Raw genomic sequence first — 17060 nt, forward strand, 5'->3', positions numbered from 1 at the left:
TCTGTGAACACAGAACAGAAGTATTTGTTTAGCACATTTACTTTTTCCTCATCACTTTCCACATATCGGTTCCCAGCATCTTTTAGTTTAGCAATTCCATTTTTCATCTTCCTCCTTTCACTAATATATCAGAAAAAATTTTTGTGTCCCTTTTTTATATTTTTAGCCATTTGTTCTTCCGCCTGTGCTTTCGCCAGAAGTATCTCTCTCTCTCTCTTGGCTTCTTTCAGTTTCACCTTGTAGTCCTTTCTGCACTCCTCTTCTTGGTTTTTTTTTATATTTCACGAACGCCAACTATTTCGCCTTTATTTTCTCCGCCACTAGTTTGGAGAACCATAGCGGCTTCCTTTTTCTCTTGTTTTTATTGATTTTCTTCACATAAAGGTCCGTAGCCATTTTTATCGCTCCTTTCGGCTTAGACCACTGTCTTTCCACTTCTCTTATGTCCTCCCATCCTAACAGCTCTTTCTTCAGGTACTCTCCCATTGCATTCAAGTCCATACGTTTGAAATCTAGGACTTTAAGTATCTTGCAGCCGCTCTCCACTTTAGCCATTATATCAAACCAAACCGTTTGATGATCGCTACTTCCCAGGTGAGCACCCACTCGAGCATTAGAGATACTCTCTCCATTTGTGAGGACCAGATCCAATATTTCTTTTTCCCTTGTGGGTTCCGTCATCATTTGTCTGAGCAGAGCTTCTTGAAAGGCCTGCTGTGACCCAACAAGTGACCTCCTTCCAACATCTTCACTGCCCCCTCCCCCTTACCTCAACCAAAGAGCTGGAGGGACCTGTACACCCTCATCAAAGCTTCTGCTGCATCATCTAAATGGGAATTCCCCTCCCTGGTGCATCTTGGGTAGTTAGTTCAGCAGGAGAGAGTGAGTATCTCTCCTGCTGCTGGGGGAGGAGGTCGGTCAGGTGAGGGGCTTACTTGTCATGTCACGGCGGGTAGTTAGTGCAGCAGGAGAGGGTGTGCATCTCTCCTGATGCTGGGGGGAGGGGGGTCGGTCAGGTCGGGTTGGATCGCAGCATGGTTTAGTGCAGCAAGAGAGAGTGGGCATCTCTTCTGCTGCCGGGGGGTGGTTGGGTTGTGGTGGTTAGTGCAACAGGAGATAGTGGGCATCTCTTCTGCTGCAAGAGGGTTAGGGGTGTTGTGATGCAGCGAAGAGAATGGGCATCTCTCCCGCTGTATCACAACACAGGCTTTCTAGCAGTCTTTGACACTGACCGGCACCCCTGGACCAGTCGCTTTTTTTTTGTCACCAAAAGCCGATGCTGTTTTTTGAAAATGGTTCGGCATTTTTTAAGAATCCACTGAAGGGCTCATTTCAATGTTGAAGAGCCCATTTGTATGTTAGTGTCAGAGACGGCTAAAAACCTCGCTAAAGCCGGAGTTAATCCCTTTTGATAATCCGTCGCTAAACTGCGTATGGGCTAAACCGCCGGAAAACAGTTTAGCGACAGCGTTAAAGTTTTGAGAATCTGGGCCACAGAGACTTCACAACCTAGTGTGCTTTTTCTCCTTGTCACAAGTGACTCTGCTCCAGTGGGTGGGTCTTAAAACAACCCCTCTGTGCTGCCGTGTTGCACTATGTTTCTATGTTTCTATGTTTCTAGCTGATAGAATTCCCAGGAAGAGCAGCAGTATATTATTTATTTCTCATTTTATATGCTAGTATTTTAGGTATTTATTATGTATGCACTCCCCCCCCCTTCTCCTTTTGCAAAACTGCGATAGCGGTTTTTAGCATAGACCAGCGTGCTGAATGCTCTGCGCTGCTCTCGATGCTCATAGAACTCTGAGTGTTGGGAGCAGCACAGAACATTCAGCACACTGGCCTGTGCTAAAAAACGCTATCGCGGTTTTGAAAAAAAAAGTGTGTGGGGGGGTGGGGGGGGGAGATGTGAGCCACCAAGAATAGTAGACTGTACGGATTATACATTTTGGAAATAAATCAATAAATTTAGGCATCCAAAGGGCAGTGCCTATACCATGGCTGTACAAATGTATTCAACAAACATTTTAAAAATCATTTGCTACAAGTCTTGCTTTCATCTTTCAGTGTACTGTATTCCTTTATTCTTTGTTTAGGATGATCAAACACCAATGCATATTGCCGCTCGTCTTGGAAAGGCAGATATAGTCCAGCATTTGTTACAGCAAGGGACATCTCCAGATGCAGCTACCACTTCTGGGTACACCCCGCTGCATCTTTCCTCTCGAGAAGGGCATGAAGATGTTGCTTCAGTTCTCTTGGACCATGGTGCATCTTTAGCTATAGTCACAAAGGTGAAATCTTAATGTGTTTACTTAATAAGTTTAAAGACATATTTGAAGCTAAACCAACCAGTCAAACCTTACTCCCTCTGGGCTTGACTTCTCAATAGCTTTTCACCTAGAAAATGGGAGAGTTACAATTACATTGTTTATTTTGATGAGCAGAAGCTAGTTCAGTAAGAAGAACCTCTTTTCAGATCTGAGCATTTGGGGCCTGATTCTACAAAGGGGTGCCTAGATTGATGGCACCCAGCCAAGTTCCACATGGAACTCAGAATTGATTAATGAGCTTAACTGGTGTGGTGATTAACCATACCATTAAAAGCTTATTTAAAAACAATTAATAAAGAGTTCCACACAGAACTTAGAGTGGCGCATACCAACGCCTACCTGAAAAGTGGGCATGGTTAGGGGCAGAGAATAGGTATGATATGACTTAGGCAGCGAAAAACCCTGGCCTAATATACCAGCGCTAACACCATGATGCCTATCGGCATCTAAGTTGAGTTATGTGCCAATAGGCGTGATTCTAGATATGGTACCTATCGGTTGGTTGACAACTGCACACCTAAGAGTTAGGTGCCATTAGGCACTGTTTATAGAATCAGGCCCTTTGTATAGAAAAAAGTGAACAGTGAGTTAGCCATTTTAAGAGCATTTTTGTATTTTATTTTGAGAATGTCTGTTTCTGCTTTGACCTGGGGAGTAAGGACTTTGTAAATAAAGTCACACATTTCAATCAGTTCTCTTTATATGCTCTAGAATCAGTCTCCTGCTCCAGTACTGTTTGCTGCATATTTGATATATCCATATTTGCAGGTTTAAGATTCATAAATTTGGTTATTCATGAGTCTCTACCACCCTGCCTCTCAGATCTCTCCACACCTTAATTTTAAAGCCTGGTGGTCTAGCGATGAAGCGGGGCAGAAGCGATCTTCCTAAGCTCCTGTCCCATGCAGATCCACTAGCAAAAATGGCTGTCTCAGGTTCCTGTATCAGTCTCATGAGTTCCCACAGTCTTGTGAGAGCGACACAGAAACTTGAGGTAGCCATTTTTGATAGTGGATATGGATGGGGCAGGAGCTTAGGAATATCACTCCTTCTCCACTTCACCGCTAGACCAACAGGGCTTTAAAAGTAAGTTGTGGAGGGGTCCGGGAGGCGGGAGAAAGTCAGGGTGGAAGCCCTATAGTTATTTGTGATTTTTTAATATTTGCGAGGGACCAGTGCCCCTAACCCTCGCGAATATGAAGGGAGACATGTAAAGTGGCAATTTTAAATTCAGTATTATAGAAATAATTACTGAATGTCCTTACTGACCATATTATTGCCAGAACTGTCAAAGTTGATAGCTGTTTGCTCTCATAGTTCATGTGGGTCAAAACTACTCAGATGAACTAGTGCTGAAGTATTGGCAATGGTTAGTTCTTCATTTCAAGTCACATTTGTTAATAATTTTTCTAGTAGAGACAGAATCAACATATTCACCTAACAAAGGCTTCATATAAACAAAACATTTGGGAGGTAATTATATAATTGTGTGCCTATACAGTAATTAGGAGTCCAGAGGTGGGGGCTTGTTGTATAAAAGAGCATAGGTGCTTTCTTTCTTTTATAGAATATGAGCATAACATGCTCATAAAGCTCACAGAAGTACTCACACCAAATGCCAGAGATGTGTGTAATTTATAGTACTTTATAAGTTGTGCATGTAAGTATGGGCCCTGCTCATGGCGTGCCCACATATAAGCTAGAATTACAGGATGTCCGGGGAAACCCAGACATGTCCTCTATTTAAAGGACTATCCAGGCTCCCGGGCAGGCTTTCCAAAACCCGGCATTTGTCTGGAGGGCCTCTGAGCATGAGAGGATGATGTCACACACACCTGTGCATGCTCCAGGCCCTCCAGATGCAACTGGAGCTTGTCTGGAAGAGAGGAGGCTTTGTGGAGGTGGTGCTTGGGGTAGCACAGGGCGGGGCTGGAGCTGGAACGGAGTATGGTCATGTGTCTGGGATTTCCTGGAGCAAACTACGGTAACCCTCATGCAAGCCTACTTGTAAACTATTGGGTGCCACCGTTTGGGTGCTGTCATTTGGGCACCTGTGACTTTTGGGCACCACTGTATTGGTACTGGACTTTTGGGTGCCCAAATAGGTGGTGTCTAAAAGTCTAATCTAATCTAAAGCTTATATACCAAATCATCCTTAAAAATATAGGTCTCGAATCGGTTTACATTAAAAATATGTTTACAAAGATATGTTGATTTTAAGATAGATCATTAGGAATTACATTCTAAAAAAGCACTGAAACATCACAGTTTTTAAAATTTCATGGAAAACCTGAACAGGAAGGTCATTCCATAGTGCAGTCAATGGGAAAGAAAATAATCAAGCAATTTTGCTGGTTGATCGAGAACACTTTGTCCAAAGAAAAAGATAACATGTATATGAATAGTTCTACAACCCAAAATGTTTGAAGAGTTTAAGGTTAAGGGTATCAGAGAGACAAACAATCCATGAATAATTTTATAATCAATACAAGCACATTTAATCTGAACTCTGTAACAAAACAGGAGCCAGTGTAAGTTCTTAAACAATGGAGTAACGTGCTCGAATTTTGACATTAAAAATTAGCCATGCTGCAGTGTTCTGTATTAATTTTAACCTTTTCTGATTCCCTTTACTTAAACCAACATAGATAGGATTACAAAACTCCTCCCCCCCTTGAACTAACCAGGATCTGAGGCAGGGACCATCTGTGCCAGCAAAGGCACAGTGCTGTAGGTAGGGCAGTTCTCAGAGCAGAAGGGAGATTATAGCAGCCTCACATGGTATCTCTGAGGTAAGATGGTACCTGTTCCATCTTGTTTCAAGGCACCGCTTAGGGCAGCTATAATCTCTCTTCTGCTCCGAGGTCCACCCTGCCTGTAGCACTGTGCCTCTGCCAACCCAGACAGCCCATTTCCCAGTCAGTGTGGGAGAGGGGGAGCGAGGAGATGGCCTCTTGCTCAGATGGTCAATGCAGGGGAGGAAGGAAAAAAGTGAGGATTTTTAGATGCATCCTGTCTAGGCATCCAAAATTCCACTGCCAATGTGTATATCTGTTTCCTGTGCATTTACCAATTTATGATTCTATGATAAGGTGATGTTTACACTGTTCATTTGAAACCCAGTGGGTGTTTATAGATGTCGCTTCATGCAAAGATAGGACAATGTTTATGTTATTTGTTTGAAATTTTATGTGCTAGTATTATGTAGGTATTGATTATGTAGGGCGTGTTATGAGTCGCCAAGAACAGCAGCTTCTGTGGATTACAAATTTTGGAAATAATAACTATAGGCGTCTATGGTACATACCATGGTACCCAAATGGTGGCATCCCAAAAGTCCTGCTTCATTAAAAGATGCAGTTTGTTAGATACATCCACTCGTATATACAGATTCACTCATAGGCAAATTTTTGATATGTAGTCATGTATGTGAACACATTTGTGTATGCAATTGTTTTAATCATTTACATTTGTAACTGGCATATAAATGTTGGAATGTACACTGTACTTTATACAATTACCCCCTTGATACTTCTTGTTTAATCTGGCATATGTTCATTTGTGGTATCATGTAAATGTTGGCAATACTCTTTTATAGAAAGGATTTACACCTCTACACGTGGCTGCAAAATATGGAAAAATTGAAGTAGCCAATCTGCTGCTTCAGAAACGCGCATCTCCAGATGCTGCTGGGAAGGTAGGAGGAACCAGAGAATCCTGACCACATCCGTTCACCAGAACACAGAGTACTTTATCACAAGCACAGCCTGTACATGTACCCTCAGATTTTATATATCGTGCCAAATATTACACGCCAGATTTTGGATGGCGTCCAAGATGTGTGCACAATTGAATTGATTAACGAGCCCTTAACTAGCAATAAATAGGTCCTAACCACCAATTGGCTTTGATTGACAGTTGCACACGCATCTTGTTGTATGCTGTTCTATAAAGATCCGCATGCAACTTCTATAGTGAGTATCTGGAAAGGGGACGTGATCAGGGGTGTGTTGGAGGCATTCCCAAAAGGTGCTTGCAGAATTATATAATCGGGTGGACCTGGGCCTGATTCTGCAAAGGTTGCTGAAAGGTGCCAGCAGGTGCCTACTGGCACCTAACTTAAGTGTTTTAATTGTTTTTAAGTGGCATGATAATTGGTCATGCCATTAAAAAAACAATTAAAAACACATTTTAAAAATTAGTAGCACCTAATGATGATGAAGCCTGGAAGTGGGCATGTTTATGGGCCCAGTGGGTGCAGAATTTTGAGCGCCAATTTCTGAATTGGCGCTCCCTACTGCCCATCCACCACCGTTCAACATTCTCTCAAATGTCTTTTTTTTACTCCATTAGAATCAACAGATCAATAGAGAAAAGAAAGCTATGCCTGTTCCAAATATGAACAGCAGTGTGAGCACATCTTCTAATAAGCACTTCTACCACACAACCAAAACCTAATTCTTCCAGCAAGTAATTTGTTTAGCATATGTCTTAACAATGGTTATTTCTGCATGTATTTTAGAGTGGTTTAACTCCACTGCATGTAGCTGCACACTACGATAATCAGAAAGTGGCACTCCTCCTCTTGGACCAAGGAGCTTCACCTCATGCAGCCGCAAAGGTACAAATATTAAAGAAAATAAGGAGAACTACCTGGAATGGATAAGGGAATGGGTGTTTTAAGTGTAATTCACACATATCTCTCTTTCACTCCCTCTTTTCCTCACTTTCACTATTATCGAGCACTTTAATCTCATTCAGTAATTAAAGATGGCCTGAATTAAGCCAATCTTAATATGAGTTACATGGAAGTATTGGTTCAGCCCTTCTCTAGAAAATCAAATTTTTTTGTTGTTTCTTCCACAGAACTTGGACAATTCTTATGAAATTTAGTGTGTCGTGGCCTGAATGAAGTTGATGTAAAATATAAATATGTCCCACAGCACCACAACACTACTTTGTGAAAATGAATTGTTCCTATGGCATACACTCAGAAGCAGACGATAGTCTGTAAACAGTCTCTTTATCAAAATGGTTGTCACTGCAGAAGACCAAATTCTTATAAAGAACTGTTAAAAGGTTACAGCAGTCGATTATTGTTGAAAGATAAGGGTTGGAACTAAAATGGCCTTCATGTGATGTTATGCAAGATCTGAGCACCGGGCACTGTGGATCATAAGTCAGGCAGCGGACAACTGCGCTTGATTCACACACAAGAGTGCATTGACATTGTATGCAATTTTATACTGAGCCAGGAGGACGTGTCACAAACACACTGAAGAACTTGCCAAATAGCAAGAGAATCAGGAATAAGACAACTATGGTTAGGATAATTCATGATGATCTGAAATTAAAGTGTCTTAAAAAGTGTCATGCCCAAGAGTTAACTTTACACAACAAAGACACACGCCTGAAACGCTGCAAGCAGCTTTTGACCAAGTACCCAGAGTACAGTGTCAGCTTCATCTGGTATACAGATGAAAAGATATTTACAGTAGCTCCACCAATTAACACACAGAATGATCGTCTGTACATGCTCACTGGATGAAAACTAGCACGTCCATCTTAGATAAAATTGCCCCAATACGAAAGAGCAAAAGCTGTTCAAACAAATACAACAAATGGTTTGACGTCGAACTCCCAACAATGAAACAATCAGTAAGACGATTAGAGAGAATCTGGAAAAAAACGGAAAAAGTGTCAGACCAAAACATCTGGAGATCCAACATAAAACTCTACAAACAACAGATAAAAGAAAAACATAAAACATTTTACTCATCTAAAATCAACTCATCTAACACTGGCTCAAAAGGAGCCAATAGAAAAGAACTGTTCAACATAGTTACAAATTTATTCGATACCACACGCCACACTCAACCCATGCATAATGCCAAACTACCCTCAGCAAACGAATTAGCACAACATTTCGACTCAAAAATCAAAAACCTTAGAAACAACTACTCAACAATTCCTGCATACGAACATCAATCAATTGATATACCAAGAAATGAAATACCAGCGGATATGATCTGGAGTTCCTTCCACAACTCAGATTGGAACAACTACATCAAATTATATAACAAATACTCTTAATTCATACTGTGTCTTGGACTCATGTCCCCCAGAGATTATGAAAGCAGCTCCATTAGGCTTTACATTATCCCTATTGAATTATCTAACCAATAACCTATATAATGGAAATTTCCTCACCAACAATGGTCATATTATAATAACCCCAATCCCAAAAAATTGTAAAGAACCAGAAACATCAATAACCAACTATAGACCTGTAGCATCTAATCCATTTATGGTAAAAATCATGGAAGGACTGGTACACACCCAATTTATGGAATACCTTGACCAATTCTCCCTCCTACACGAAACTCAATCTGGTTTTAGGCCTCTATTTAGCACTGAAACGGTAATTGCGGCCATTCTGGACAATTTGCGCTACTTGTTCAGTAAGGGCTTCAATGCCCTAATCATGCAATTTGACATGAGTTCCGCCTTTGACTTGGTGGACCATGGAAAACTGTTACAATGCCTAGATGCAATCGGAATCAGAGGAGAAGTACTGAACTGGTTTCGAGGTTTCCTTATATCACACACATACCAAGTCCGTTTTAATCACGATCTCTCAGATACATGGAGCAATCCATCTGGCGTGCCACAAGGATCACCGCTATCCCCTTTGCTCTTCAATGTTTACATGTCCTCACTGGGTGCACAACTATCCCAACTGGGGATAAAACTATTCAGCTATGCTGACGACTTCACGATAATCATCCCATTCACCAACTCTGTCTCGGAAGTCACCCCCAAAGCAACAGAAGTATTAAATCGGATGGAGCAATGGATGACCGAATTCAGACTAAAACTAAACTCAGAGAAAACAAAATTTTTCATAGCAGCGCCATACCCACTCGACACTAAAGCACCAATGTGTATCAACAACCTCAGCTATCCAATTCAACCCACTATGAAGATATTGGGTGTAACGCTGGACCAAAACCTGACCATGAAAGACCAGGTGGACTCCTTGATCAGAAAAATCTTTTATACCCTCTGGAAACTTCGGTCCATCAGAGCTTACTTCAATGCCTCATCATTTCGAATTCTAGTACAATCCCTTATTCTGAGCCAACTTGATTATTGTAACATCACCTACTTGGCACTCCCCCAGAAATACATGCAGCGATTGCAACTGGTTCAAAATACAGCAGTTAGACTACTTTGTGGATTGAAGAAGTTTGATCATGTGATACCTTCCTATCGACTTTTACACTGGCTACCGATGGAGGCACGTGTGAAATTCAAGTTTGGTTGTTTTTGCTTCAAGGTACTTTATGGCTTAGCCCCTAAATACATAACAGACCTTTTCTCTTTCTCAACCAACAGACACAAGCGAAGCTCACACCTGAACTTCGTTTCTCCACCGGTTAGAGGTTGTAAATTTAAAAGTCATCATCAACATCTTCTCGCACATCAAGCAGCATTATGGGGTAAAGACCTTGAACAATTGCTTGTGCCTACTACCTATGGAGAATTCAGGAAACGCCTAAAAACACATCTATTCCTGAAATACTTAGGAAACCAACCTATTCAATCTTAGTCCTTCACAACCGAGCGCAAGAACCACCTGTCACTAAATCTGTAACTTTGTTTATTCAATCAATCTGTAACATTTCTAATCATTGTAAACCGCATAGAACTTCACGGTCCTGCGGTATATAAACTGTTATTATTATTATCAGGCAAAGAACACTGTAGAACTGCTACATCAGGAGACCCCAGACTTCATTGGTCCATACCTCTGGCCTGTGAATTCACCAGACCTAAATCCAGTTGACTATTGGATCTGGGGGCTGATACTAGACTGCGTCTATTAGACAGCGATATCTGACATCAAAGACTTTAAATAGTGCGTTATCTCTGTATGGGCTGAGCTGCAGCAGAGTGTCGATGACAAGTCCATAGGTCAGTGGCAGCCAGGGCTGAGGGTGTTCCTTCATGCGAAGGGAGCACATATAACATCTGCTTAAATTAAGTATTACTTTTTGACTTTTAATTTTTCTGCAAGATATGCCATAAAACTTTTTCATATGTTTTTTTAAATTCAGTACACAATTCATTTTCACAAGGTAGTGTTGTGATGCGGTGGGAAATATTTGCAACATTTTACATCAACTTCATTCAGGACACGACATACTAAATTTCATAAGAATCAGCCAAGTTCTGTGGAAGATACAAAAAAATACATTTTAGTGTGGGTTTTTTTGTTCACAGTGTATATTCAATAGATCAAATTGACCTCTTCCAGAACATGCTCAATCATGCCTACCTGGTTTCTTCCTGGGGAGGGGGCAAACATCTTGATTCCAACAGGCTACAGCTTGAGAACAAGGATGAAATGAAAAAGTATGAGGACCGTATGGTCTAACAGCAAACAAATTAAGGTGGTGCTAGGTCAATTGCAGCTGTCTTTCAAACTGCACAGGGCTAGAAGTACCGTATTTTCACGCATATAACGCGCGCGTTATACACAATTTTACAAACCGAGCATAACCATGTGCGTTATATGCGTGAGCGCGTTGTACAATTTTTTTTTACATAGTTCCTCCCCAACGTCAGATTCATCCCCCAGCCTTGAAAGCTTGATGCCCCACCCTGAAGGACCGCTCGCACCCCCACCCTGAAGGACCACTTGCACCCCCACCCTGAAGGACCACTCGCACCTCCCCGACGTCTGATTCATCCCCCAGCCCCCCCCCCCCCCCCGCACGGAGAAACAGCCTACCGTTGGTTCCCGATGCCAGTGAGCCATGCTGCTTCCTCTGCCGGTGGTCCCGCCCCTTCTCTGAGCCCTGCGCTGCTTCCTCTGCCGCGGTCCCGCCCTTTCTCTGATGTCAAAATAGCCTGAAAAATGAAAATGTATTTTTTGATCAAAAACCATGAATAAGCGAATCCATAGTTTCGTAATTTGCAAATATGGAGGGGGAAGTGTACTTATCTTCAAAATGCTTCTAAGTAATCAACCTAAATTTATCAATAGCCTTCTTATTCCCTACTGTCCAGCTAAAGTCCTTCGCTCTATGAACCAAAACCTCCTTGCAGTCCCATCCTTAATGCATATTAACATGTTAAGGCTGAACAATTTCACAGTGACTGCACCATCTCTTTGGAATTCTATTCCCAATTACATCCGTGAAGACACATCTCTGCCCCATTTCAAAATAAAGCTGAAAACATTTCTATTCCAAGATGCTTTTGAAACTTAAGTGCCCTTATAAGGGCTAAATACTTTTTGACATTTTTAAGGAAATCGCTTTCCTACTGTTAATCCCTTATCTATTCACTTCTTTCAAAATATTTTCCTTCTGTTTTTGTTCGTCTGTAGTCAGAGGGTTTTTTGGGGTGGTTTTTTTTTTGGGGGGGGGTTAACATCCCCTGTCCGTTTATTGTCAAACTCTACTACTGTTTTATCATTGTAATTCTATTTTATTGTACACCGCTCAGAAGTCTGATTGAGCAGTATAAAATTTTTAAAATAAACTTGAAACTTATTTTATCTGTTTCCATGCATCTCCCTTGTAATCATGGTGATCTATAGGGGCTCTCTGGAAGCTAACCCCTCTTCCTTTTCCTTACACTCAGATCGGTCTTTCCAGTCACAAGGGGTAACATGAACTTTTCTATCAATGCCTAAAAATGAGTCGTGCAGTCACATGTAATGCTAACTTTAGGGATCAAAATTTAAAGCCAGGTAGACCATTGAGAACAACATTGCCCAAATTAACCCAAGAATAATGCAAAACAGCATGAAAATCTGCAGATGCAGATACCACAGTGCTGTCAATTTATAAAACGTGTTCTGAATTACAGCAGAAACATGGGAACAAACATTTAACTCCCCTGTGCTTTGAACTCTATTTCCAGGGCCTCCTGTCTATTCACTCTTTTTCTCTCCTCTTATCTTCCTGTCCTATATCAATCTTTCACGATTAACTTTTTTTCCCAATTTTCTTCCTCTTTTTCAAATCTGTCTAGTTATGTTAATCAGGTTTTCTATTCCGCCTTTACCTATTCAGTTCAAGGTTGGATTACATTACAAGAGGTTGGGTCAGTTACCCAAGAAGTTACAATAGACAGTTTGACACAGACATTCATTATAGTTGCTAGTACTGGTAGATCAGTACAACTATTAATGTTTATGTTTATGTTTATTAAAAACTTTATATACCGCATAACGGCCTAAAAGGATCCAAGCGGTTTACAATGCATAAATCACATTCATCAGGAAAAGAACTCCATTAAAAATAGAAAAGGAAAGATTAAGAACAAAAGTTTAAAAAAAAAATTTCTTCATAAATATTATAACAAATTACATATCCATAAAAACCATTCTAATGACAAAACAATAAAATATTCAAATCTCAAATCTCAAATATTCAAATTTATACAGACAGCTAAAAATTCTCCATTACAAAATCAACCATTATATAAACATAGATCACAGTCCCTAACTCCGCCCTAATTTGGGAAAGCCAATTGAAAAATGTGCGGTTTTTAGCACTAGCCGTGGCAGTAACAGCTCCTATGCTCATAGGAATTCTATGAGCGTCGGAGCTGTTACTGCCACAGCTGGCACTAAAAACTGCGCTACACTTTTATAAAAGGGAGGGTAAGTGACATGCCTAAAGTCACAAGAAGCGTCAGTGGGATTTGAACCCTATATTACCTAAAATGGCTTTTTGCCCTAATTCACTGTAGTATAGTAGCTTTACCAAGTGAGAGCCGTTTATATGACTGCAATGAAAACCCAAACAGCCTGAAGAACAATAAATTTAGACAGTGATTCCCTATTGCACAGTACCAAACAAAACTGACATTTATTCTGCTCTGAGAAAATGTGTTTTAAAACTGCAGCTTTTACGTGTAACACAATTTGTATACTCTGGAGAGAAAAGAAGTGTACACTTTGACCTTTAAGCAGAAGTAGCAAATGTAGCTGAACCATTCAGCCTGTTAAGAATTTTTATATTTAGATTGTTGATTTAAAGGTCAGCAATTTATTTTTATATACACATACTAGAATTTCCCATTCTTCATATGGGTGTGTGTGAGAGGAGACTGTGTGCATGTCGGTGTGAATGAGAGAGGGAGGGAGGTTGAGTATACAGTATGCATGTGTCTGTGTGAGACAGGGTGGGTGGTTGCATACAGAATGTGTGTCTGAGGGAGAGATGGAGGGAGGCTGCACACATGCATGTGTATGTATGAGTATGCCTGTATGAAGAAGGGAGGGAGGCTGCACACACTATGTGTGTGTCTGAGTCAGAGAGGGAGGGGTTGAGCATATGTGCGTGTATGTGTGTGTCTGAGTGACAGAGAAAGGGAGGCTGCACACATATGTATGTGTTTGAAGGAGAGATGGAGGGACACTCACTAAACAAGAATGTATGTGTCTGTGAGTGAGAGATACTGGATATGTGGGTGTGTAAGTGAGATAAGAAGGGAGGCTGTACATATATGTGTCTGTGTTATAGAAGTGAGTGTGTCCACATGAGTTAAAGAGGAAGGGGAGCTGTATCTGTGAGTCTCTGAATGTGCTGAATAGGAGAGAGGGAGGAAGGCCAAATGTGCATGTGAGTGTGCTGAGGAAGACCATATATGTGTGTGTTTGTATGGATATGCGTCTGAATCCTGGAAGCGAAGGGGATAACAGGGTACAGATAGAGGTTTACCTTACAGGACATTGAGCGAATAGAGTATGAACATTTTAGGTTAGGTAGGGAACATTTTCAGGTCATGGACCTGGAGGGCCGCCGCGGGAGTGGACTGCCGGGCACGATGGACCCCTGGTCTGACCCGGCAGAGGCAATGCTTATGTTCTTAATGTATGAGGGAGGGAGGCTGCATGGGGATAATTCTCTAAACTGAAGATCAACATTTAGGCCCCAAATATGCCTGTAATGGTTAGAATATGGGCACATATGCATTTATGTGCACATATTCTTGTGTCAGTGTTGACTACACTACTCTGTGACTACTTGTATATCTTCAATATAAATAGTTTGCAGGTTGACATTTACATGGACAGGGTTTGTTCACACATGTGTTACATATAAAATACTATAAGTTATGTGTGGATCTTCAGAATCTTGCACAATTACACTATATACCTGCTTATACTAGCATTCTGTAAAGGAAAGCCAGACCTACTTTCCTTTATAGAATAGGCTTTACATGGATTCACTAGAGGTAGGTTTTGTCAGGCAAATCTGATCAATTTCTTTGACTGGGTGACCAGAGAATTGGATAGAGGGAGTGCGCTAGATGTGGTATATTTAGATTTTAGCAAAGCCTTTGACAGTATTCCATAAAGACGTCTAATAAATAAACTGAGTGCCCTCAGGATGGGCCCCAAAGTGATAGGCTGGGTCAAGAACTGGTTGAGTGGAAGGCGACAGAGGGTAGTGATCAATGGAGATCACTCTGAGGAAAGGGATGTTACCAGTGGTGAGCCTCAAAGTTCTGTTCTTGAGCCTGTTCTTTTTAACCTTTTTTAAAGCAATATTGCTGAAAGGCTTTTGGGTAAGATTTGCCTCTTTGTGGACGATACATAAGAACATAAGCAGTGCCTCTTCTGGGTCAGACCAGAGGTCCATCATGTCCAGCAGTCTGCTCACGCGGCGGCCCATCAGGTCCAGGACATGTATAGTGATCCTCTATCTATACCCTTCTATCCCTTTTTTCTTCAGGAATTCATTCAATCCCTTCTTGAACCCTGATACCATACCCTGTCCTGTCACACCCTCTGGAAGCGCATTCCAGGTGTCCACCACCCTTTGGGTGAAGAAGAACTTCCTAGCATTGGTTCTGAATCTGTCCCCTTTAAATTTTCCCTCTCGTTCTTGTAGTTTCTGAAAGTTTGAAGAATCTATCCCTCTCCACTTTCTCTATGCCCTTCATGATCTTGTAAGTCTCTACCATGTCCCCTCTAAGTCTCCGCTTTTCCAGGGAAAAGAGCCCCAGTTTCTCCAATTTCTCAGCATACGAAAGGTTTTCCATACCTTTTATCAATTGCGTTGCTCTTTTCTGATCCCTCTCGAGTATCGCCATATCCTTCTTTAGGTAAGGCGACCAATATTGGACGAAGTACTCCAAAATCTGCAATAGAGACCCTGGCGAAGGCAGCTAAAATATAATGCTAAGAAATATAAGGTCATGCATTTGGGCTGCACAAACCCGAGGGAATGGTACAGTTTAGGGGGTGAAGAACTTATGCGCGCGACAGAAGAACGGGATTTGGGGTGTGATTGTATGTGACTTAGGCATCACTGTGTTAGATGCGAGTAAATTAGGTCAGGAAAATCCTGGCCTAGTGTAATGGCACCAGCCACTAGAATGCCTAGCGATGCCTAAGCCTGCTTAGGCACCACTAGGTATGATTCATACACAGTGTCATGAAGTTGATTGACAACCGTGCTGACTGGCACCTACAAATTAGGTACCATTTATAGAATCAGGCCCTTTCTGTGTGCAAATCAGGTTTCACACATGGAGTACTTTTTATATAAGTACCACTTGAATGATACCAATAAAAACTAAGGGCCTGATATTCAAAATGATTTTAAAAAGCCAGGAAAGACTCCTAGCCATTTAAATTGCCAGGGCATTTTCAGCAGCAGTTAACTAGATAGTGGCTGTTTTAGGGGCAGAGCTTTAGCTGGTTGTGCTGATTTTCAGCACTTAACTGACTAAGATAAATGCATAAATAGGATTGCATAAAAGGCAGTCCTCTCTGGTTCATCATAACTGGTTATGTTTTTTCAAGCTCTATATACTTGGAAATTCAATACCATGGCCCAACATTTAATTTCTGGATATAACACCAGCAGTGATTAGCAAAATTTAAAATGCTATTATCAGTCTCTATGTGCATAACTCTGTTGATCACTGAAACATCTAGAAACATGACAGCAGATAAAGGCCAAATGGCCCATTTAGTCTGCCCATCCACAATAACCATTATCTCTTTCTAAGAGATACCACGTGCCTATCCCAGGCCCTCTTGAATTCAGACACAGTCTCTGCTTCCACCACCTCTTCCGGGAGACTGTTCCATGCATCAACCACCCTTTCCGTAAAAAAGTATTTCCTCAGATTATTCTGGAGCCTATCACCTCTTAACTTCATCCTATGCCCTCTCATTGCAGAGTTTCCTTTCAAATGAAAGAGACTCGACTCATGCGCATTTATATTACGTAGGTATTTAAATGACTCTATCATATTTCCCCTCTCAGGCCTGTCCTCCAAAGTATACAGATTGAGATCTTTAAGTCTGTCCCCATACGCCTTATCGCGAAGATCACGCCATTTTAGTAGCCTTCCTCTGGACCGACTCCATCCTTTTTATATCTTTTTGAAGGTGCGGCCTCCAGAATTGTACACAATATTCTAAATGAGATCTTACCAGAGTCTTATACAGAGGCATCAATACCTCCTTTTTCCTACTGGCCATACCTCTCCCTATGCAACCTAGCATCCTTCTAACTTTCGCCGTCACCTTTTCAACCTGTTTGGCTGCCTTAAGATCATCGCATACAATCACACCCAAAACCCGCTCTTCCGTTGTGCACATAAATTCTTCACCCCCCCCTAACTGTCTCATGCACTGCATTAAAACAGAATCCTGCTTGTTTTAATGCAGTGCATGAGACAGAA

At 41.4% G+C, this 17060-nt stretch overlaps 1 protein-coding gene across 4 annotated transcripts in view; it reads left to right on the forward strand.

The window, feature by feature from the left end:
• The window catches only part of ANK3 (ankyrin 3), a 972780-nt gene that overhangs the window by 667186 nt on the left and 288534 nt on the right, over nucleotides 1–17060 (forward strand). For all 4 annotated transcript variants that reach the window (XM_033941649.1, XM_033941646.1, XM_033941647.1 and 1 more), the window contains 3 exons: nucleotides 2097–2294; nucleotides 5932–6030; nucleotides 6856–6954. In XM_033941649.1, coding sequence (XP_033797540.1) covers nucleotides 2097–2294; nucleotides 5932–6030; nucleotides 6856–6954 — 396 coding nt within the window. The remainder of the gene's footprint in view (nucleotides 1–2096; nucleotides 2295–5931; nucleotides 6031–6855; nucleotides 6955–17060) is intronic.

Source organism: Geotrypetes seraphini, chromosome 4 (assembly GCF_902459505.1).
Source record: "Geotrypetes seraphini chromosome 4, aGeoSer1.1, whole genome shotgun sequence".
Lineage (NCBI taxonomy): Eukaryota > Metazoa > Chordata > Amphibia > Gymnophiona > Dermophiidae > Geotrypetes > Geotrypetes seraphini.